The 23,640-nt window shown below is 39.7% G+C and overlaps 1 protein-coding gene across 1 annotated transcript in view; it reads left to right on the top strand.

Annotated features, from left to right (window-relative positions):
* Positions 1–201: 201 nt before the first annotated feature.
* Positions 202–23,640, top strand: part of SLC2A13 (solute carrier family 2 member 13) — a 521,409-nt gene continuing 497,970 nt past the window's right edge. The window contains exon 1 of the mRNA XM_068972019.1: positions 202–757. Within this exon, the coding sequence (XP_068828120.1) occupies positions 202–757 (556 nt within the window). The remainder of the gene's footprint in view (positions 758–23,640) is intronic.

Below are 23,640 nucleotides of genomic sequence, written 5' to 3' on the forward strand. Positions count from 1 at the left end.
CTCTAACTCCGCAGAGCCGGGGCCGGCGGGCAGCAACTTTCTCCCCGGAGTGGCCGCGGCGGCGGCTGCTACCGTGGCAGGCGCAGCGGGAGCCGGGAGGAAGAAGGCGGCGGTTCCTTGTGCTCGCTCGGGCTGTCGAGCCCTCCGAGACCGCCAGCCCGCGGAGCCTCGTTCCCCCGGGCAGCCCCGGGCCCCTGCCTTATGTCCCGCAAGACGAGCGAGAATGTGGAGTACACGCTGCGGAGCTTGAGCAGCCTCATGGGCGAGCGCCGCAGGAAGCAGCAGGAGCCGGACGCGGCGAGCACGGCCGGGGAGCGCAGCCTTCTGGCGGCCGCGGAGTCGAGCGCCAGCCTGCAGGGCGCGGGCGCGGGCGGCGGCGGCGTCGGGGACCTGGAGCGCGCGGCGCGGCGGCAGTTCCAGCAGGACGAGACCCCCGCCTTCGTGTACGTGGTGGCAGTCTTCTCCGCGCTGGGCGGCTTCCTGTTCGGCTATGACACCGGGGTGGTGTCGGGGGCCATGCTGCTGCTCAAGCGGCAGCTCAGCCTGGACGCGATGTGGCAGGAGCTGCTCGTGTCCAGCACGGTGGGGGCGGCCGCCGTCTCGGCGCTGGCCGGCGGGGCCCTCAACGGCGTCTTCGGCCGCCGCGCCGCCATCCTGCTGGCCAGTGCCCTCTTCACCGCCGGCTCCGCGGTGCTGGCCGCGGCGAACAACAAGGAGACGCTGCTCGCCGGCCGCCTGGTTGTGGGGCTCGGCATCGGTGAGTTCCGGCTTCGCGAAGAGCGCCTGCGGGGCCCCTGGCGACTCCGCCCTTGACCCTGGTCGCTGCGTTCTTTTCCCCCTTCAGGGTCCCCGTCGAGTGTGGCCGGCTCCCGAGGACACTTCGCATCTCTTGCTCCCGTTCTGAGAGCCCATCTGTTTGTTAGTCCGGCCTCGCAGTCTCCCTCCAGGGTGGGGGTGGGGGTGGGGGATCGCTGTGCTCGCCCCCGAGCCCACGTGGACTCTGTCGCCTACGGACAAGTGAATCCGCGTGATACTTGCCTCTCTAAGCCCTTCCCGGAACCTGGCTCCTCACCAGAGGTTTCCTTGATTCAGCCTTACCTGATGTCTATCTAAGAGCTTGGGAGGGAGGATCTCTTTACTCTCCAATATTGTCTCACTTTTTCCTCCACTGTAGACCCTTGCCTCTTCTAGGATTCCGAACTTCGAACCCAGTCAGTCTTAAAAGATACAGTAAGAGAATTTTTAAAGTTCCTCAAGTCATCTGGACTCTACTCATTGCTGCTCCTCACTTTCCTTCTCGAGTCATTTATTTTTAGGGTAGAGTGTTATTTTATTCTCTTCTTTTGAGTTTACTTTTTGTATTGCCTTTTGCTTTCCTTTCCGGCCCCCCCTGCCCCCCCCACCAATAAATTCTTGACTTTTCTGTTTTTCTGACCTTTTCCTTTAAATCTGTATTCACCCATTCTCCTTTTTGTTTTGTCTCTCCTGCTTTCCCTTGGGTCTTGTTCAGCTCCTAAATTCACTTTGAAACTATTCGCCCTGTGGATAAATGCCCAGCAAGGTGGATTTTTGCAGTTTACTGCCAAAACGAAGGGATGAAGGTTCCCTTGGGATTGGTTTTTTACCCTGGTTGCTGAGCAGGGCAGGTGCAGTTGGTAAGTTCTTGGCAGATGGAAGCTGTTTGGAATGTGCGCAGTATTATTAGCACTTTTGAGACAAACTGGGGGTTGAGACTTAAATCTCACTAGTAATTTTTGTAAGGCATGCCGCTGATGCTTTTTTATTGTTTCATTTCATGATTCAGTTTCTTGTTTCCTTTAGGGTGCTGTTGAAGTATTTCTTCCCTATGGCTGGGGATTGATGAAAGAGCCCTTTAAACTAGGGCTCCTGATGATCTGTCCATTCACCACTTGTTTGACGTTTATGCTTTTCACCTTTTCTCTGTAGACTCTATGGGGGAGAGAGCCCTATTTATACAACTCCACATGTAGGAACCATAACCTGAAACCCAGCTCACTGTACTTTATATCCAGAATTGGTTATTACTGATTTCCCTTTTGTTTATTGCACTGTTAATTAGTGAAGCAGGGCAAGGCTCTCAGTTAAATGTTAAGTTGGCTTAGTAAAGTCTAAAATGACCAAAAAGTACAGCTGAAATGAAACCTCTCTGTAAGAAGTACCTAGTGCCTGCAGGATTCTCCTGTCAGCATTCTTTGCGTGGGACAACAGATTACCTTTTTTGTTTCTTCTGACATTGAAATAATGTAATTTTAGGTAGCAAGATTTGTTCCGTAAGAATGAGTCTTTTTTGTGATTTTGGAAATCAGTACTGTTTGGCAGAGATCTCTCAGTGAAGTTTCCTAGTGTTTCTCAGTGAAGTTTCCTATGGCAAGTATTGGATATTTGGGTATGATGTTTAGTCTTTTGTCTGATAGGAAAATCAAACCCCTGTTGTGTGTTTAAGGGCCCTTTCCAGATGAGCAGAACACTGAGGAACATTTATGCTTCAGTAAGGGTGGCTGGGCAGGGTTAGAGCAAGGTAGAACTAGCTAAGCTCTGTAAGAAAGGCTCACAGAGAGGGTTGCTAATTAAAAGAGGGTATAGTTACCCCAAAAGAGGAAAGCCTAAGCTCTTCCAGATGGAAATGGTATGTTGATAAGTAGTATTTTGACAGTAGAGATAAGGAAAGGACTTTCTAGGCCAAACTTGGGAATGAGCAAAGAAAGGAAAGCATAGGCCATACTTGAGGAACAAGGTGGATGCAGCAAAGAGGATGAAGCAAGAGGTAAGGTTGGAAAGGTTGGTGTGCAAGAGCAGCATCTGTGTCTCTGGCACCAGGGTTGCTTGCCTGATACTGCAGCTAGTTGATTTAGTCCTGCTATGGCCTGTCTTACTCATGGGGGAGCACCACTTAGACTGGAAGCCCTGATATAAAGTTGCATAAAAAGCTCTCCTCACTTACAAAATGAAGAATGTTTTAAGGTTTTAAACAGATTTTTAAAGAGGCCACATTACACATCATCACCTTTCAAATTAGGATCTATGCGATGCATGTAATTGTAAAATTCTTAAAACTCAAAAGATTACTAACCGTTCAAAAAAGAAATTACAAATACTGTTAGCTACAAGGAAATGAGTCCTTTTAGGATGAGCATTTTTTTAGGGATACAAAATTAGTTTTGCTTGTTTACTACATGCATCTGAATTTATATCATACTTTTTTAAGTAGTTAGATTTTGTGTGTGGTCAGGAGGTTTTTGGTTTTTATTATCCCTTTGATATTTAGTAAATATCGAAGAATAACTTTGTGTCTTCTGGTATACTTTTCTGGCAAATTTGTAATGGAAATTTCTTTCTTCCACAAATTTACCTGTGGTAAATATAAAGCCCATAAGGACAGGGGTTTTTTGTTCATTTTGTTCACCAATGTACAGTACTCTCAGCCTGTAGGAGGCACTTGTACTTGATGAGTAAATGAGTGTATGGTAAGCAGAAGCATTAAAAAGTTACATTGCTGATAGGGTATCAAAGTATTAAAGGACTGTTATTTTTTTAGAGTATTGTGAAATGCTTGAAAGACTATATAAGGGTTTTAGTTTGCTCAGTTCAGTTCAGCCGCTCAGTCGTTTTCTACTCTTTGCAACTCCATGAACTGCAGCACATCAGGCTTCTCTGTCCATCACCAACTCCTGGAGCTTACTTAAATTCATGTCCATCGAGTCAGTGATGCCATCAAACCATCTCATCCTCTGTCACCCCCTTCTCCTCCCACCTTCAGTCTTTCCCAGCATCAGGGTCTTTTCCAATGAGTCGGTTCTTCACATCAGGTGGCCAAAGTATTGGAGCTTCAGCATCAGTCCTTCCAATGAATATTCAGGACTGATTTCCTTTATGACTGACTGGTTGGATCTCCTTGCAGTCCAAGGGGCTCTCAAGAATCTTCTCCACCACCACAGTTCAAAAACATCAATTCTTTGGTCCTCAGCTTTCTTTATGGTCCAACTCTCACATCCATACATGACTATTGGAAAAACCATAGCTTTGACTGGACGGACCTTTGTTGGCAGAGCAGTGTCTCTGCTTTTTAATATGCTGTCTAGGTTGGTCATAGCTTTTCTTCCAAGGAGCAAGCGTCTTTTAATTTCATGGCTGCAGTCACCATCTTCAGTGATTTAGGAGCCCAAGAAAATAAAGTCTGTCATTGTTTCTCATCTATTTGCCATGGAGTGATGGCATATAGATGGAGAGCATCACTATGAACCAAGCTAGTGGAGGTGATGGAATTTAGTTTGTAAGAGTTTAATGAAATCATTTACTTGTTTAATAAACGCTAATTAAGTTTCGTTATTGATTCTTTAACTTTTGGAGTAGGCAGTAGTTAGATAAAAGTCCCACCCTGAAGGTATTCATTCTCTAATGAAACACAAAGGCCATCAACAAGCATTTAAAGTACAGTAGAGGTTTCTGTAACTCCCATGGGAAACACAGAAGACTAAGCAATTGCATTTTTGGGGAGGAAGAAAATAGAACAAATAATTAAGGAGGTTTTACAGAAACAGATTTAAATTGGGGTTTGGAGGGTGAATAGGAGTTCAACAGATTTACAGAGATCCATGAAAGAAGCTATTATTTTTTAGTGCTTTAGTATGGGATAGGTACCCTGCTGTTTTTACATATGTTATCTCATTTAATCTTTTTAGCTCTAGAAACAGGTCTCCTTTTGCTGGATGCTTACCTCATAGATGGGCTTCCCTGGTGGCTCAGAGGGTAAAGTATCTGCCTCCAATGCAGGAGACCTGGGTTCAATCCCTAGGTCAGGAAGATTCCCCTGGAGAAGGAAATGGCAACCCACTCCAGTATCCTTGCCTGGAAAATCCCATGGACAGAGACGCCTGGTAGGCTACAGTCCATGGGGTCACAAAGAGTCGGACACGACTGAGCGACTTCACTTTCACTTACCTCATAGATAGTGTGGGTTCTGGACCACTGAAATAAAGTGAATATTGCAATAACATAAGTCACAAGCTTCCAGTGCATATGAAGTGATTTTATAGTATACTGCAGTCTATTGTATACAAATAGTATTATTTCTAAAAAAAAAACTATGTATCTTAATTTGAAAAGAAAAAAAACACCAGAAATAATGTGAGTCTTCAGCTAGTAATCTTTGCTGTTGGAGAGTCTTGCCTCCACATTGGAGGCTATTGACTGATCAAGGTGGTGGTTGCTGAAGGCTGGAGACTGGCAATTTCTTGAAAAAAGACAACAATGAAATTTGCTGCATCAGTTGACTTCCTTTCACAAGCGATTTTTTATAACATTTGATGCTGTTAGATAGCATTTTACCCATAGTTATAACTTCTTCCAAAGTTGAAATCAGTCCCTCTCAAACACTGCCACTGCTTTGTCAACTAACTTTATGTAATATTCTAAATCCATTGCTGCCATTTCAACAGTGTTCACAGCATATTCTCCAGCAGATTCATTTCATCTTGAGAAACCACTTTCTTTGTTCACCCATAAGAAGCAACTCTTTATCTGTGAAAGTTTTAAGTGAGATTGTAGCAATTCAGTCACATTTTCAGGCTCCTCTTCTAACTCTGGTTCTCTTGCTGTTTCTAACACAGCTGGCAATTACTTCTTCCACTCAAGTTCCATCCCCTCAAAGTCATCATGGGGGGTTAGAATCAACTTCTTCCAAACTCTTAATTAACGTTGTTGTTTTGACTTCTTCCTATGAATCAGTAATGTTCTTAGTGCAGTCTGGAATGGTGGATTGTTTTCAGAAGGTTTTCAATTGACTTTGCCCAGATCCATCAGAGGAATCACTATGTATAGCAGCTATAAGCTTACACAGGTATTTCTTAAATAATAAGACTTGAAAGTTGAAATTACTCCTTGGTCCACAGGCTGCAGAATGGATGTTTGTTACATCAATCTTGTACATCTTCAGAACTCTTGGGTAACCAGGTGCATTGTCAGTGAGCAGTAATGTTTTGCAGGGAATCTTTTCTGAGCAGTAGGTCTCGATAGAGGGCTTGAAATATTCAGGAAACCGTGTTGTAAACAGATGTGCTATCATCCAGGCTTTGTTCCATTTGTAGAGCATAGGCAGGGTAGATTTAGCCTAATTCTTAAGGGCCCTGGGAGTTTTAGAATGGTAAATGAGCATCGGCTTTGACTCAAAGTCACCAGCTGCATTAGCCCCTGACAAGAGGGCCAGCCTGTCCTTTGAAACCCTGAAGCCAGGCATTGACTTCTCTTATAGAAGTCCTAGAAGGAATCTTCTTTTAATATAAGGCAGTTTTGTGTATGCTGAAAATCTGTTTAGTGTAGCCACCTTCATTACTTACCCTAACTGTATCTTCTGGGTTACTTGCTGCAGTTTCTCTATCAGTTCTTGCTGCTTCAACCTTGTGCTTTTATATTATGGAGAGGGCTTCTTTCCTTAAGCTTAATGAATCAACCTCTGCTAGCTTCACACTTCTGCATCTTTCTTACTTCTCTTAACCTTCATGTAATTGAAGAGAGGCCCTTCTTGGTCTTCCCTAGTGGCTCAGATGGTAAAGAATCTGCCTTCAAAGTGGGAGCCCTGGGTCGATTCCTGCTTCTTGAAGATCCCCTGGACTCACTCCAGGATTCTTGCCTGGAGGATTCCATGGACAGAGGAGCCTGGTGGGCTGCAGCCCATGGGGTCACAAAGAGTTGGACATGACTGAGCGACTGAGCACACACACAGGCCCTTCTCTGGATTAGGCTTTGGCTTAAGGAAATATTTTAGCTGGTTTGATCATCTGTCAGACCACTACAGCTTTCTCTGAATTAGCAATAGGGCTGTTTTGCTTTCTTATCGTTCTTGTATTTACCAGAGTTCAGTTCAGTTCAGTTCAGCTGCTCAGTTGTGTCCGGCTCTTTGTGACCCCATGGACTGCAGTACACCAGGCTTCCCTGTCCATCACCAACTCCTGGAGTTTACTCAAACCCATGTCCATCAAGTCAGTGATGCCATCCAACCATCTCATCGTCTGTCATCCCCTTCTCCTCCCACCTTCAATCTTTCCCAGCATCAGGGTCTTTTCCAGTGAGTCAGTTCTTCACATTAGGTGGCCAAAGTATTGGAGCTTCAGCTTCAACATCAGTTCTTCCAAAGAATATTCAGGACTGATTTCCTTTATGACTGACTGGTTGGATCTCCTTTCAGTCCAAGGGACTCTTAAGAGTCTTCTCCACCACCACAATTCAAAAACATCAATTCTTCGGCACTCAGCTTTCTTTATGGTCCAACTCTCACATCCATACATGACTACTGGAAAAACCATAGTTTTGACTAGATGGTCCTTTGTCGGCAGAGTAATGTCTCTGCTTTTTGATATGCTGTCTAGGTTGGTCATAGCTTTTCTTCCAAGGAGCAAGTGTCTTTTAAAATTTCATGGCTGCAGTCACTATCTGCAGTGATTTTGGAGCCCAAGAAAATAAAGTCTGTCACTGTTTCCATTATTTTTCCATCTATTTGCCATGGAGTGATGGGACCAGATGCCATGATCTTAGTTTTTGGAATGTTGAGTTTTAAACCAGCTTTTTCACTCACCTTTTTCACTTTCATCAAGAGGCTCTTTAGTTCCTTTTCACCTTCTGCCATAAGGGTGGTGTTATCTGCATATCTGAGGTTATTGATATTTGTCCTGGCAGTCTTAATTCCAGCTTGTGCTTCATCCAGCCCAGCATTTCGCATGATGTACTCTGCATAGAAGTTAAATAAGCAGGGTGACAATATACAGCCTTGACGTACTCCTTTCCCAATTTGGAACCAGTCTGTTTTTCCATGTTCAGTTCTAACTGTTGCTTCTTGACCTGCATGCAGATTTCTCAGGAGGCAGGTCAGGTGGTCTGGTATTTCCATTGCTAAGAATTTTCCACAGTTTATTGTGATCTACACAGTCAAAGTCTTTGGCGTAATCAATAATTCAGAAGTAGATTTTTTCTGGAATTCTGTTTGCTTTTTCTATGATCCAATGGATGTTGGCAATGTGATCTCTGTTTCCTCTGCCTTTTCTAAATCCAGCTTGAACATCTGGAAGTTCATGGTTCATGTACTGTTGAAGCCTGGCTTGGAGAATTTTATTCACTGGAGTAGTACTTGTAATATCCTTCTACTTTGCCTTTGCAGTTTGGCTAATGGGCGCAAGAGGCCTAGCTTGTGGCCTGTCTTGGCTTGAGTCATGCCTTCCTCACTGAGCTTAATCATTTCTAGCTTTCATTTAAAGTAAGAGACCTGTGATTCTTCTTTTCACTCTGACACTTAAAAACTGTTAAATGCAGGGATGTTAATTGGACTAATTTTAATATTGTGTGTCTCTGGGAAACAAGGAGGTCTGGGAGATGGGGAGAGAGGCTGGGGAGCCAGTGGTTCCTGGAAAAATCAGAACAGACACAAAGTTCCCATCTTCTGTGGGTATGGTTTGTGGTGCCACAAAACAATTGCATTATAACATCAAAGATCACTGATTGTAGTTCATCATAACAATTATAATCATACTGAAAGAATTGGAAATATTGTGAAAATTACAAGAATATGACCCAGAGACTTGAAGTGAGCAAGTACTGCTGGAAAAATGGTGCCAATAGACTTGTGCCATCAAGGGTTGCCACACACCTTCATTTTGTAAAACATTTAGTGTCTTTAAAGTCCAATAAACCAAGGTATGCAATAAAAAAGGTATAGCAGTTAAATGATGACACTAATGCAAAATCAGAATTAAAAAACCAGAACCTTGGAGTCTTTTGCTGTTTTCAGTTAGCGAGCATTTAAGTTAGAGTTAAAGTCAAAGCAGTATATGAAGCAAAAAGTGACTGAAGGGTGATGATGGGTCAGTCATGAAACTAGAATGATTTTTGTGGGAGGATTAGGCTGAATAGGGTTTAGTTGGTCTTGACTATGCAGGAACCATCTGGGGGTTTTCAGTTGTGAATAATACCAGATTAATATCCATTGAATCTTTTTTTTTTTTAATTTTAAATCATTCTGCTTTTAAACTTTTACTTTCTTCTTCAAACTTCTGTCAAACCCCCCAAATGCAGGAGGCTCCAAATAAAAAAAAGTTTATTTAGGGTCGTCAGAACTGTGATTCGATATATATGGAATCCGGTAACCCTGAAAGAGTGTTCCAAGGAAGAGAAAGAGTTAAGTAAAGGCAAAAGATCATGAGGTTGCTAAAAGTTGCCTGGTAAGATTTGTGATTGTCTCCATTCAAGGTGGAAAATATTGATCCTTAAGGAATCAGAGTAGAATTAGAGTGCCTGCATGATCAGTGGCTAATTTGTGCCTTCTGTCCATGGGATTTCTCAGACAGGAATACTGGAGTGGGTTGCCATTTCCTTCTCCAGGGCATCTTCCCGATCCAGGGATTGAACCCACATTTCCTGCATTGACAGGTGGGTTCTTTACCACTGAGGCATCAGGGAAGCCCTTAGAATTAGAGTAGGGGTCCATTAAGTATCTTGAGTTCTTGGCTGGTGTTCTGTGTGACTTTACCAGATCAAAGGTCAGATTCCATCCAGGCTGAGAAATGCATTTTCTTAATGGCTGCCAGCTCTGTTTAAGAGAGCTCTCTTAACAGTACTGACTCAATTTTGATTCTCCTTTGACACCTCTTGCTTCTTTGAATTTTGTAGTATTAAAAATGCTTTGCTGAGATAGTTACTACTGGGTGGCTAAAACATGTAGTCATGAATTACTGAAATAGGAAGAGTCGCAGGGCCCTTCAACAGAAATCTTTGAAAATCATAAAAGATACCAAGCTGTAGAGTATAATTGTTCAATCTATAATTGGAATGTATAAATATATTGAATATCAATGATTCATGTAAAAGAAGCAGAAGAAATCAGAGGTTTCTGATTTATTTTATGGGTTCATTTTCCTTGACTAGTTACAGCAAAATTAGCTTATTGCGTACCCATTCTGAAAATGGCGTTATTTACATTTTGGTTTCACCAGAGGTTCTTTTGGTTCCTCTGGTCTCATCCTTGACTTAAGTCCTGGGACCAGGGTTTTGTCAATGTTCTTGCTCTACTACTTCTGACACCAGACTTTTTGAACTTGTAGACTCAAATTTCAAATAGGACACAAATTTGCAAACTCAAGAGTTTATTTTATTTCTCCACTGTGATCTTATTTTTATATCCTTTATACAGCTATTTGTTTCTGTCCTTAGGTTAGGAAGATCCCCTGGAGTAGGGAAAGGCTACCCACTCCAGTATTCTGGCCTGGAGAATTCCATGGACTGTATAGCCCGTAGGGTCGCCAAGAGCTGGACATGACTGAGTGACTTTCACTTATACAGTTGTATTTTTTATGAGTTTATTTAGCAGAGTTGTACCTATGATCAAAGTTTTCAGGTGTGGATAGGTACGAAAGGATTGAAAGAATGTGTTTGTGCATTTTGCTTCATTTGATTGTTGTCTGTGATCTTATATCTCTCATGTATAGCACACAGACAAGGTTGCTGTGAAGGAGCAGAGTATAAGAACATTGTACTGTTACCATTGTTAGCATGTCCATAGCCAAAAAGCACAGAATGCAATTTCGCCCTTTTCCCACTGGCATTGGCATTTACTGCTAATTATAAGTGATGATTTAGCAGCTGTGTGGGGCATATCAAAGTGTCTCAATTCAGACATTTACTGGTGTTCAAAACCTTTACTGAGAATGGACATGTTAATCTATACAGCACTGGGTTTGCTGAATTAATATTAAATTTACACCAGTTTCTTCTCTGTCACCCTCTGTTCCAGTACTCCTTCTACTGGACCACAGTTTGTAGCTGCTTTGCAGCTTTTAATTAGTATGTTATGGCCTATTGAGTAATACTTTTCAAAAATGTCAGTCTTTTTCAAAGAGTACTTTGAACTTTTGTCCTTTAATGCAAAGCAAATTTAAAATCTTGTTTGATTAAAAAGTCATGCAATGCTGAGACTAATATCAATGACAAAATTATTTAAGGTAAATAAAGTTAGAATCAGACAGATTTTTAGATAATCAGCTAGTGCCTTTTTTTTTTTTTGTAAACAGCTTTGTTCCCTTCCCCAACTCCCACAATTTGTTTCAGTTTTATCTTCTTTTAAAGCAGAATTTCTGTGTTGGATTTATTCTTTCTACTGGTATGCAACTGACAGGTCAAGTAAAGCTTCATTTGACCTCCGTTTCCTTGTTTCATAAACATTAACAGTTTATGTGCAATGCCCCACCCCTGTTTAACTCCACACTTTTATATCTGCTGGAGTTGACATTATAGAGTTACAGTGAGAATTATGACCTAATTATGTTTGCCTAGTAGTATTGCATGGCCCTGCTTGCGTGAGCTGCCAGTGAGATGACGGGAGTGTTAATGTGAGTTTGTGATGTTGTTCATATGACTTCTGTCTTAAACATTTTTCTTTTTCATCCATCCATACTTCCCTCTTCTGTATTTTAAGCTCAAAGTAAGAACATAGTCTGATTCACACTAATGTCTTTGGGTTTAAATAGCAAGCAATCTTCGCCATCTTTACTCAAAAGCACATAATACTGTTTTTCTTTTTTCTCCCTGATTGAACTTGGTTCCTTTATGCATCCTTTCCTGTCTTCACCTCTTTTCATTTCCTTGCTTTTCTTTTTCTTTGACTTCATAGTGAAGAAGAAGACACACTTTTATAGAGGAAACTTTCATTGAAGGAAAATCTGTATTCAGCAGAAAACCCCAAAACATTTTCCACATATGAAATTTAACTTCCCTGGATATATAGAGAAACAAAATAGCCAAGTGTTATAGGTAAGTCTAAACTCAAGTTGGGACTACATCATGATTCACACTTAGGTCTTTTATTAAATATTGGCGCCATTGTTTAGAATGGTATGTTCTGGAATATGTGTCTAAGTCCACAGAGCAGAAGGCTCGTTTCACAACAGGCTGAGCAGTGTGCTGGAGTCCCCAGCACCACAGTGCACACTGGCATCATGGTGGCACCAGCATCCTTCTCTACTGATGTTAGTATCTCCCTAGTTACTTCAAGGCAGAACATGACTTGGAAATTGATTAAGCTGCCAATACCCTGAAAGTGATACCTTAAATTTCATTTAATGCTTACTCTGTGCCAGATATTCTTTTAAATATTTTACTTATATTCATATAATTTTATAATAACTCAGTGAGATAATACTATTACCAGCACACTTCACTCTGCTTTACAGATCATTGTGCTTTTTACAAAATGAAGTTTTGTGGCAATCCTACGTTGAGTTCATCAGTGCCATTTCACCAACATCATTTGCTCACTTTGTGTCCCTGTGTCACATTTTGATGATTTTGTTGCAATATTTCAAGCTTTTTCATTTTTATTATATTTGTTATGATGACTTGCAATCAGTGATCTTTTGTTACCATTGGAATAGATTAGAACTTGGTGGAGGCTCAGATAATGATTAATGTTTTTCAGCAACAAAGTTTTTTTTTTTAATATATGTATATTATTGAAGTATAGTTGACTTACAGTGTTTCAGGTGCACAGCAAAGTGATTCAGTTATACAAATACAAAAATCCATATCTTATTTTTGAAATTATTTTCCATCATCGGTTATAGCACGATATTGACTATAGTTCCCTATGCTACACAGTAAACCTTTGTTGCTTATTGCATATCTATTTTTAAATCAGAAATCTACCATTCTGTTCATACTATGTCAAACAAGTAGAATCAAAATGTCATACTTTTTAGGCAAAAAAATCCTAAGTTTTCTAAAATATATGTATTATACATATCTATATACAAAAGCTTTTCTGCTACAGTTGATAAGGCTTGAGAAAGAACATCAAAAAAAAAAGGAGAAATTGGAGAACATAAACTAAATGAAATGGGAGCACTGAATATGAAATAGAAAAAAGTGAAACAAACTAGATAAAAGTAAAAATCATCATAGAGTCCCAGTTGTTTTTAAACATGACTGCTCATTAGTAACATCTGGCACTCTGGAGAAGAAAATTAATGCCTGAGCATTTGTAGTTTTCAAAAAATTTCAAGATAATCTTGTTATGCATCTGGATTTTAAAAAGTCATTACAGGTTTTTCTATTAGATCCTAGTTCTGGTGATAGAGAGTTCTATTATTTTTCTGTTGCCCAACCATCATGCAGTGGTATTGAGTGAGTAATAGTTACATAATCACAGTAGTAAAAGATGTTCATCAGTTTTCCATAGCCAGACAAAAAATAAAAGATAATTACAATTGCAGGCCATAATGAGAACATGATTACCTTTACAATATAAAGTAAATACATACAATTTGGTGGGGGGGTGGGTCAAGGAGAGTGATGTGGTGCATGGAAGTGCATACATGCACATGTTTTCAGCAACCCAGCCAGAGTATGTCTTTTGGTTGGTGCATTTAATCCATTTACATTTAGGGTAATTATCAATATGTATGATCCTATTATCGTTTTCTTAATTGTTTTGGGTTTATTTTCAGTAGGTCTTTTCCTTTTCTTGTGTTTGCTGCCTAGAGAAGTTCCTTTAGCATTTGTTGTAAAGCTGGTTTGGTGGTGCTGAATTCTCTTTAACTTTTGCTTGTCTGTAAAGCTTTTGATTTTTCCATCAAATCTGAATAAAGTCTTGCTGAGTAGATTATTCTTGGTTGTAGGCCCTTTGTTTTCATCACTTTGAATATATCATGCCATTCCCTTCTGGCTTGTAGAGTTTCTGTTGAGAAATCAGCTGATAGCCTGATGGGAGTTCCCTTGTATGCTATTTGTCATTTTTCCCTTGTTGCTTTTAATATTTTATCTCTGTGTTTAATTTTTGTCAGTATGATTATTGTGTGTCTCGGTGTGTTCCCCCTTGGGTTTATGCTGCCTGGGACTCTCTGTGCTTCCTGGACTTGGTTGACTATTTCCTTTCCCATGTTAGGAAAGTTTTCAGCTATTATCTTTTCAAGTATTTTCTCAGGTCATTTCTCTCTCTCTTCTTCTGGACCCCTAAAATGAGGATGTTGGTGTGCTTAATGTTGTTCCCAGGGATTTCTTAGGCTATCTTCATTTCTTTTCTTTTTTTTCTGTATTCTGCTCTGTGGCAGTGATTTCCACCATTCTGGAGAACAGAATGACCTGTTCTCCAGGTCATTTATCTGTTCTTCTGCCTCAGTTATTCTGCTTTTGATTCCTTCTAGTGCATTATCCATTTCTGCTGTTTGTTCTTCAGTTCTTTTCCAGGTCTTTGGTAAACATTTATTACGTCTTGTCAATCTTTGCATTCTTTTCCCAAGATCCTAGATCATCTTCACTATCATTATTCTGTACTCTTTTTTCTGGAAGATTGCCTCTGTCCACTTCATTTAGTTGTTTTGTCCCTTCATCCGGGACAAAACTTTATACTTTTTCATCGTGATTAAGTTTCATACTATGATTTTTATTTTAGGTGCTGTGACTGCTGTTTCTAGTTTCTTCCGTCTGCCTTCTGATGGATGAGGCTGAGGCTTGTGTAACCTTCCTGATGGGAGGGACTGGCATGAGAAAAACTGGGTCTTGCTCTGGTGGGCAGGGCTTTGCTCAGTTCAGTTCAGTCGCTCAGCCGTGTCTGACTCTTTGTGACCCCATGACTATAGCACACCAGGGCTTCCTATCCATCAACAACAACCAGAATTTACTCAAACTCATGTCTATTGAGTCAGTGACGCCATCCAGGCATCTCATCCTTTGTTGTCCCCTTCTCCTCCTGCCTTCAATCTTTCCCAGCATCAGGGCCTTTTCAGATGAATCAGTTTTTCACATCAGGTGGTGAAAAAGCTTCAACATCGGTCCTTGCAATGAATATTCAGGACTGATTTCCTTTATGACTGACTGGTTGGATTTCCTTGCAGTCCAAGGGACTCTCAAGAGTCTTCTCCAACACCACAGTCCAAAAGCATCAATTGTTCAGCACTCAGCTTTCTCCATAGTCCAACTCTCATATCCATACATGACTACTGGAAAAACCATAGCTTTGACTAGATGGACCTTTGTCGACAGAGTAATGTCTCTGCTTTTTAATATGCTGTCTATATTGGTCATAGCTTTTCTTCCAAGGAGCAAGAGTCTTTTAAACTTTCACGGCTGCACTCACCATCTGCAGTGGTTTTGGAGCACAAAAAAGTAAAGTCTGTCACTGTTTCCACTGTTGCCCCATCTATTTGCCATGAACCAATGGAACCAGAGGCCATGATCTTAGTTTTCTGATGGTTGAGCTTTAAGCCAACTTTTCACTCTCCTCTTTCACTTTCATCAAGAGGCTCATTAGTTCCCTGTTGTCTGCCATAAGGGTGATGTCATCTGCATATCTGAGGCTATTGATGTTTCTCCTGGCAGTCTTGATTCCAGCTTCTGCTTTATCCAGCCTAGCATTTCTCATGATGTACTCTGCATATAAGTTAAATAAGCAGGGTGATAATATATAGCCTTGATGAACTCCTTTCCTGATTTGGAATCAGTGTGTTGTTCCATGTCCAGTTCTAACTGTTGCTTCCTGACCTGCTTAGAGATTTCTCAAGAGGCAGGTCAGGTGGTCTGATATTCCCATTTCTTTCAGAATTTTCACAGTTTGTTGTGATCCACACAATCAAAGGCTTTGGCATAGTCAGTAAAGCAGAAATAGATGTTTTTCTGGAACTCTCTTGCTTTTCTGATGATCCAACAGATGCTGGCAATGTGATCTCTGGTTCTTCTGCCTTTTCTAAATCCAGCTTGAACATCTGGAAGTTCATGGTTCACATACTGTTGAAGCCTAGCCTGCAGAATTTTGAGCATTACTTTACTAGCATGTGAGATGAGTGCAATTGTGCGGTAGTTTGAGCATTCTTTGGCATTGCCTTTCTTTGGGATTGGAACGAAAACTGACCTTTTCCAGTCCTGTGGCCACTGCTGAGTTTTCCAAATTTGCTGGCTTATTTAGTGCAGCACTTTCACAGCATCATCTTTTAGGATTTGAAATAGCTCAACTAGACTTCCATCACCTCCACTAACTTTGTTCATAGTGATGCTTCCTAAGGCCCACTTGACTTGGCATTACAGGATGTCTGGCTCTAGGTGAATGATTACACCATTGAGATTATCTGGGTTGTGACGATCTCTTTTGTATAGTTCTTCTGTGTATTCTTGCTACCTCTTCTTAATATTTTCTGTTTCTGTTAGGTACATACCATTTCTGTCCCTTATTGTGCCCGTCTTTGCATGAAATGGTCCCTTGGTATCTTTAATTTTCTTGAAGAGATCTCTAGTCTTTCCCATTCTGTTGTTTTCCTCTACTTCTTTGCACTAATCACTGAGGAAGGCTTTTGTATCTCTCCTTTCGGTTCTTTGGAACTCTGCATTCAGATTGGGTATGTCTTTCCTTTTCTTCTTTGCTTTCACTTTTCTTTTTTCACAGCTGTTTGTAAGGCCTCCTCAGACAGCAGTTTTGTTGTTTTGCATTTCTTTTTCTTGGGAATGGTCTTGATCCCTGTCTCCTGTACAATGTCATGAACATCTGTCCATAGTTCATCAGACATGCTGTCTATCATATCTAGTCCCTTAAATCTATTTCTCACTTCCACTGTATAATCATAAGGGATTTGATTTAGGTCATACCTGAATGGTTTAGTGGTTTTCCGTACTATCTTCAATTTAAGTCAGAATTTGGCAATAAAGAGTTCATGATCCAAGACACAGTCAGCTCCCAGTCTTGTTTTTGCTGACTGTATAGAACTTCTCCATCTTTGGCTGCAAAGAATATAATCAGTCTGATTTTGATATTGACCATCTAGTGGTGTCCATGTGTAGAGTCTTCTCTTGTATTGTTGGAAGAAAGTGTTTGCTATGACCAGTGTGTTCTCTTGGCAAAAGTCTATTAGCTTTTGCCCTGCTTCTTTCTGTACGCCAAGGCCAAATTTGCCTGTTACTCCAGATATTTCTTGACTTCCTACTTTTGCATTCCAATCTCTTTTAAGGAAAATGGAATTTTGTTTTCGGTGTTTGTTCTAGAAGGTCTTGTAGGGCTTCATAGAACCGTTCAACTTCAGCTTCTTCAGCCTTACTGGTCGGGGCATAGACTTGGATTACTGTGATACTGAATGGTTTGCCTTGGAAATGAACAGAGATTATTCTGTTGTTTTTGAGATTGCATCCAAGTACTGCATTTCAGACTCTTGTTGACTATGATGAGTACTCTATTTCTTCTAAGGGATTCTTGCCCACAGTAGTAGATATAATGGTCATCTGAGTTAAATTCACCCATTCTAGTCTATTTTAGTTCACTGATTCCTAAAATGTGGATGTTCACTCTTGCCATCTCCTGTTTGACCACTTCCAATTTGCCTTGATTCGTGGACCTAACATTCCAGGTTTCTATGCAATATTACTCTTTAAAGCATCAGACTTTTCTCTGTCACCAGTCACATCCACAAATGGGTGTTGTTTTTGCTTTGGCTCCATTTCTTCATTCTTTCCGGAGTCATTTCTCCACTAATGTGCAGTAGCATATTGGGGACCTTCTGACCTGGGAAGTTTATCTTTCAGTATCCTATTTTTTTGCCTTTTCATACTATACTGTTCATGGGCTTCTCAAGGCAAGAATACTGAAGTGGTTTGCCATTCGCTTCTCTAGTGGACCATGTTTTGTCAGAACTCTCCACCATTACTTGTCCATCTTGGGTGGCCCTACATGGCATGGCTCATAGTTTCATTGAGTTAGACAAGGCTGCAGTCCATGTGAGCAGATTGGTTAGTTTTCTGTGATTTTGGTTTTCAGTCTGTCTGCCCTCTGATGGAGAGGGTTAAGAGGCTTATGTAAGCTTCCTGATGCCAGAGACTGGCTGAAGGGGAAACTCGGTCTTGTTCTGATGGGTGGGGTCATGTTCATTAAATCTTTAATCCAGTTTTCTTTCGGTGGGTGGGGCTGTGTTACTTCCCTGTTGTTTACCTGGGGCCAAACTATGGTAGAAGTAATGAAGATAATGGTGACCTCCTTCAAAAGGTCCCAAGCAGGCACTGCTACACTCAGTGTCCCCAACCCTGAAGTAGGTCACTGTTGACCCATGCCTCTGCCAGAGATTCTTGGGCACTCATGGGCAATTCTATGTCAGTCTCTTGTGGGTCACCCCCTTTCTCCTGGGCCCTCTGGAAGACACACTGCCTGGACTCACACTCTGGCTGCAGACTTAACTGCTGCTGCTAAGTCGCTTCAGTCATGTCCGACTCTGTGTGACCCCAGAGACGGCAGCCCACTAGGCTACCCCGTCCCTGGGATTCTCCAGACAGGAACACTGGAGTGGGTTGCTATTTCCTTCTCCAAAGCATGAAAGTGAAAGTGAAGTCGCTCAGTCATGTCCGACCCTCAACGACCCCATGGACTGCAGCCTTCCAGGCTCCTACGTCCATGGGATTTTCCAGGCAAGAGTACTGGAGTGGGGTGCCATCACCCATAAGATGTGTAACCTTGGGCATTTACTACTGTGATCCTCAGTTTTCATGTGTCTAAAATGAGTGTTATGATAGTACTTAGAAAACAGGGCTGTTGTAGTAATTAAATGAGCTAATCCATGTAAAATATCTGTCAATTAATGGTAGTTCTTGGTATCAGCTGTACCATCCTGATCATGACCTTAACATCTTTTGTAATCAATAGGAATTAAAGAATCCTTGTATTTCTTTATCACAACCAGTAACAGATGGGTAAAAATTCCATAATATAAATTGAATAGTGAAACTTGAAAGACAGAGTGAATAGTTTAAAAGTGTGGCTGTTCTCTTGCTTTCCTGCAATGCACAAGACCTGGGTTCCATCCCTGGGTCAGGAAGATCCCCTGGAGAAGAGAATGGCTACCCACTCCTGTATTTTTGCCTGGAGAATTTTAATGGACAAGAGGCAGGCTACAGACCATGAGGTTGCAAAGAGTTGGACAAGAATGAGTGACTAACACACAACATTCCACCTTTCAAGTGTTTAGGTATATTATGTGAAATTTATATTCCAACAAAACAGATGAAGTTTTGAACTGGATATTGAAGAAATGTTACAGTCATTTCTAGAGAGAGAAGGGTGGAATGATAAATGTAAAGTATTGAGGAAGGTAGGCAGTTTGTCTTGGCTAGGTGGAGAAGTTGAACAACAAAGTAAAAATGTGAACCTGTTTGTTAGAGGTAGTAGTAAAGAAACAGTTGGAGCTGTAATGTTAGATTTGTCTTTGTAATGTAATATTTCATATGTCTACTTACAGATAAAATAGTTCAATTATCAGTGGGAAAAAATATATATGCCTTTTAAGAGATAAAGAATGAATAGCGATCTGAAAAATAATAGTTTTGGAATAAAAAGAATTTTAATAATGGAGGCTTTCATACAAAATTTCATTATCATGTTTTTGGGCCAAATTTAGTTTTTGACTTCATGTCAGGAACTCATTCTTTACAACATAACAAGAAAATTGGAAACTGAAATCCTGTGTGTATTTCAAGGGTTATACATTAACCATTTAATATTTGCTTAGTGGCTCAGAAGGTAAAGTGTCTGCCTGCAATGTGGGAAACCCAGGTTCGATCCCCAGGTTGGGAAGATCCCCTGGAGAAGGAAATGGCAAGCCACTCCAGTACTCTTGCCTGGAAAATTCCACGGACAGAGGAGCCTGGTAAGTGACAGTCCATGAGATTGTAGAGTTGCACACGAGTGAGCAACTTCACCAGCACCTGCTTATAGTTTTGAAAGAAAAATACAATGACTGAAAACAAGTTGTAAACACATCTAACAATAGATTTAGATTCTTGAAATATAGTCATTATTAGAAATTAACATCAGCATAAAATTTGAACCAATTACTGCTCTGTCTACCTAATTCTAATATTTACTATAAAATTATAAAGAAAATAGCTTCTAGAACTCCTGCCTCCATTATTTTTTGGTGGACAAGTTTAGTCAATGTACTGTGGCCCTCTGTGATTCTGTAGGTGAGTATAGTCAGTGTACCATGGCCCTTTGTGATTTTGTAGGTGGGATAGCATGTGTATCTGGGCTGTCTTAAAGGCCATGCAAGGCCCCTCTGCCCACCTGGCCGTAAAGTTGTTGAGGCTGGAAAACATAAAAAAACACACACACACAAAACCCCAAACTGTTTAAGTTCTTGGTCATGTTCTTGGTCATGTCTCTTGAAAGCTTTTTGGTAACTCTTATAAAATCTTTCATTATATTTATTCCAATGTTAGGGAAATATTTAGAATTTTTAGGATTTTACTCTTCCTTCCTTTGCTTGTTTATTGTTTTTAGATGATTTTCAAAGGTAAGAGTCATCCAGTACTGACAATAGCAGAATTCTAACAGTTTATCATTTTTTTTCTTGAATATTCTCTTTTTCTGTGAAAATAATAATCTTCATTACCTGGGATATAATGCTTACTTAGTGGTAGTTTAATAGAAATATTGTAAAATGTCAAAATATTGTAGATCCTAAAAAAAGGCCGTTCTTTATGCCTAAGTGTATTTGTATTTTATGTGCATTCACTCATTAACTAATATTAGTATTTTCCTTAGTTTAAGAGTGAATTAAGGGAAATGCCTAGAGTTTAGGTAAATTGATACTCTTAGTGCTGAGATCAAAATTCATTTACAATATTTTTCTTCATATCATTTGATTTTCTCAGTTATTTTTAATAATTCTTTTCCCTATTATCTTATCTGATTTATTTATTTATTTTTTTTTTTGAATTTTATTTTTTTTATTTTTTTTTTTTGTTTTTTTTTTTATTTTTATTTTTTTTAAATTTTAAAATCTTTAATTCTTACATGTGTTCCCAAACATGAAACCCCCTCCCACCTCCCTCCCCATAACTTCTCTGTGGGTGATCCCCATGCACCAGCCCCAAGCATGCTGTATCCTGTGTCAGACATAGACTGGCGATTCAATTCTTACATGATAGTATACATGATAGAATGCCATTCTCCCAAATCATCCCGCCCTCTCCCTCTCCCTCTGAGTCCAAAAGTCCGTTATACACAGCCGTGTCTTTTTTCCTGTCTTGCATACAGGGTCGTCATTGCCATCTTTCTAAATTCCATATATATGTGTTAGTATACTGTATTGGTGTTTTTCTTTCTGGCTTATTTAATATGAAACTCTTACAAATAGTTGGATCTACTGCTGAAGTTTTTATTCAGTTCATCTTTTCTGCTTTTAGTAATATACTATTACACCACATAAAACATATTATATATTATTTATTTTATACATATATATACACCTATACATACTAACTTAGGAAATATCATTATAACTACACAGCTTTCACAATCAAAAACTGCATTTATCACATGGTGGAGAGGTAGGGCACACACAGTCCTTGATCAGAAACCTGAATTTGATTCTCAGCACTGTCACTAAGAGTATCAATTTACCTAAACTCTAGGCATTCCCCTTAAATAGAAACATTAACAAATTAGAGAGTAAAAATCATTTGATCATCTCAGTAGAATGCAAAAAAAGCTTTTCAACATTTATTTATGATTAAAAAAATAAAACTCTCCACACACTAGGTATAGAGGGAACATACTTCAAAATAATAAAGGCCGTATATTACAAGCCTGATGTAGCATCATGCTCAGCAGTGAAAAGCTGAAAGCATTTCTTCCAAGATCGGGAATGAGACAAGGATGCCTACTCTCACCCCTTGCATTCTATACAGTATTGGAACTCGTAACCACAGCAGTCAGACAAGAAAGAAATAAAAGAAATCCAAATTGAGAAAGAAAGAAAGCTATCACTGCAGATGATATGTTACCACAGAAAGAAAATCCTAAAGATGACCCCCCCCACAAAAAAAAAAAAAAAAAAACTATTAATGGCTTGTCAGTGAATTCAGTAAAGTTGCAGGATACAAGATTAATATACAAAAATCTGTTGCTTTTCTGTACACTAATAGTGAACTATCAGAAAGAGAAATTAGGAGAACAGTTTCACTTACCATCACTTCAAAAAGAAGAAAATACCTAGGAAATCTAAGGAGGTAAAAGACCTGAACTCAGAAAACTATAAGACACTGATGAAAGAAATTGAAGATGACACAAACAGATGGAAAGTGTAACATGTTCAGAAGAATTAATATTGTTCAAATGACCATGCTGTCCAAGGTGATCTATAGATTCATTGTAATCTCTATCAAAATACCAATGGCATTTTTCATAGAACTAGAAAAATAATTTTAAAATGTGTATATAAACACAAAAGACCCTGAATAGCTGATGCAATTTGGAGAAGAAAACAGAGCTGCAGGTATCATGCTTCCTGACTTCAGACTATACTACAAAGCTGCAGTCATCAAAGCAGTCTGGTTCTGGCACAAAAACAGGCACAGAGATCAATGGAACAGGATAAAGAGCCAAGAAATAAAGCTGTACACTTGTGTTCATTTAATCTATAACAAAGGAGGCAAAAAAAAGTCTCTTGGGAAAAGACAATCTCTTCAATAAGTGGTGCTGAGAAAAATGGGTAGCTACATGTAAAAGAATGAAATTAGAACATTTTTTCGCACAGTGTACAAAAATAAACTCAAAATGTATTAAAGGCCTAAATGTAAGACCAGAAACCATAAATCTAGAATAAAAGTTAGACTACACTTTGACGTAAATTGTACTAGTATTTTTTTGGATCTGTCTCCAAAGACAAAGGAAATAAAGCAAAAATAAACATACGGGACCTAATTAAACTTAAAATCTTTTGAACAGCAAAGGAAACCATCAACAAAGTAAAAAAAAAAACAAAAAAAACTATGGAATGGGAGAAATTATTTGCAGTTAATATGACTGATACAAAGTTAATGTTTCAAATATATAAATAGCTCCTACAACCCAATATTTAAAAAAAAAAAGGCTAAAGCCCTGAATAGACCTTTTCCAAAGAAGACAAAGATGAACAATAGGAAGATGGAAAGATCCTCAGCACTGCTAATCATCAAAGAAATGCAAATCAAAACCACGATGAGATATCACCCACATCTGTCAGAATAGCTATTGTTGAAAATACCATAAATTACAAAAATTGATGAGGATGTAGAAAAAAGGGAACCCTTGTATACTGTTGGTGTGACTATAAATCCATGCAGTCACTATGGAAAACAGTATGGAGATTCATTTGAAAACTAAAAATAGAACTTTTCTATGATCCAGCAGTTTCACCATGGTTACCCATGGGGGAGAGAGGAAGGAGGGGCAAAATGGGATTAAGAGAGGTTCAAATTACTGTGTGTATAAAATAAACTACAAGGTTATATTGTACATTACAGGGAATGTAGCCAGTATTTCATAATAACTTTGAATGGAGTATAACGTATAATAACTTTGAATCACTAAGTTGTACACCTGAAAATAATAAATCTCAACTAAACCTCAATAAAAATATAGTGTTAAATGTCATCAAAATTAAAAAAATAGAAATTGAGTGATTTCTTTATAATTTTTAAAATCTTCAATCATAGATTTTAAAAGCAAAGACAGATTGGAAGAATATTGTGGTGTATTTATTTACCTAAAGCTACATATATTTATGCTCAAAGCATATGAAGTAGATTCGTCACAGCAGGAGAGAATGCAATTAGTGAATAAACTCTTGGGAAAGTGTTAAA

Source organism: Capricornis sumatraensis, chromosome 4 (assembly GCF_032405125.1).
Source record: "Capricornis sumatraensis isolate serow.1 chromosome 4, serow.2, whole genome shotgun sequence".
NCBI classification, from domain to species: Eukaryota; Metazoa; Chordata; class Mammalia; order Artiodactyla; family Bovidae; genus Capricornis; species Capricornis sumatraensis.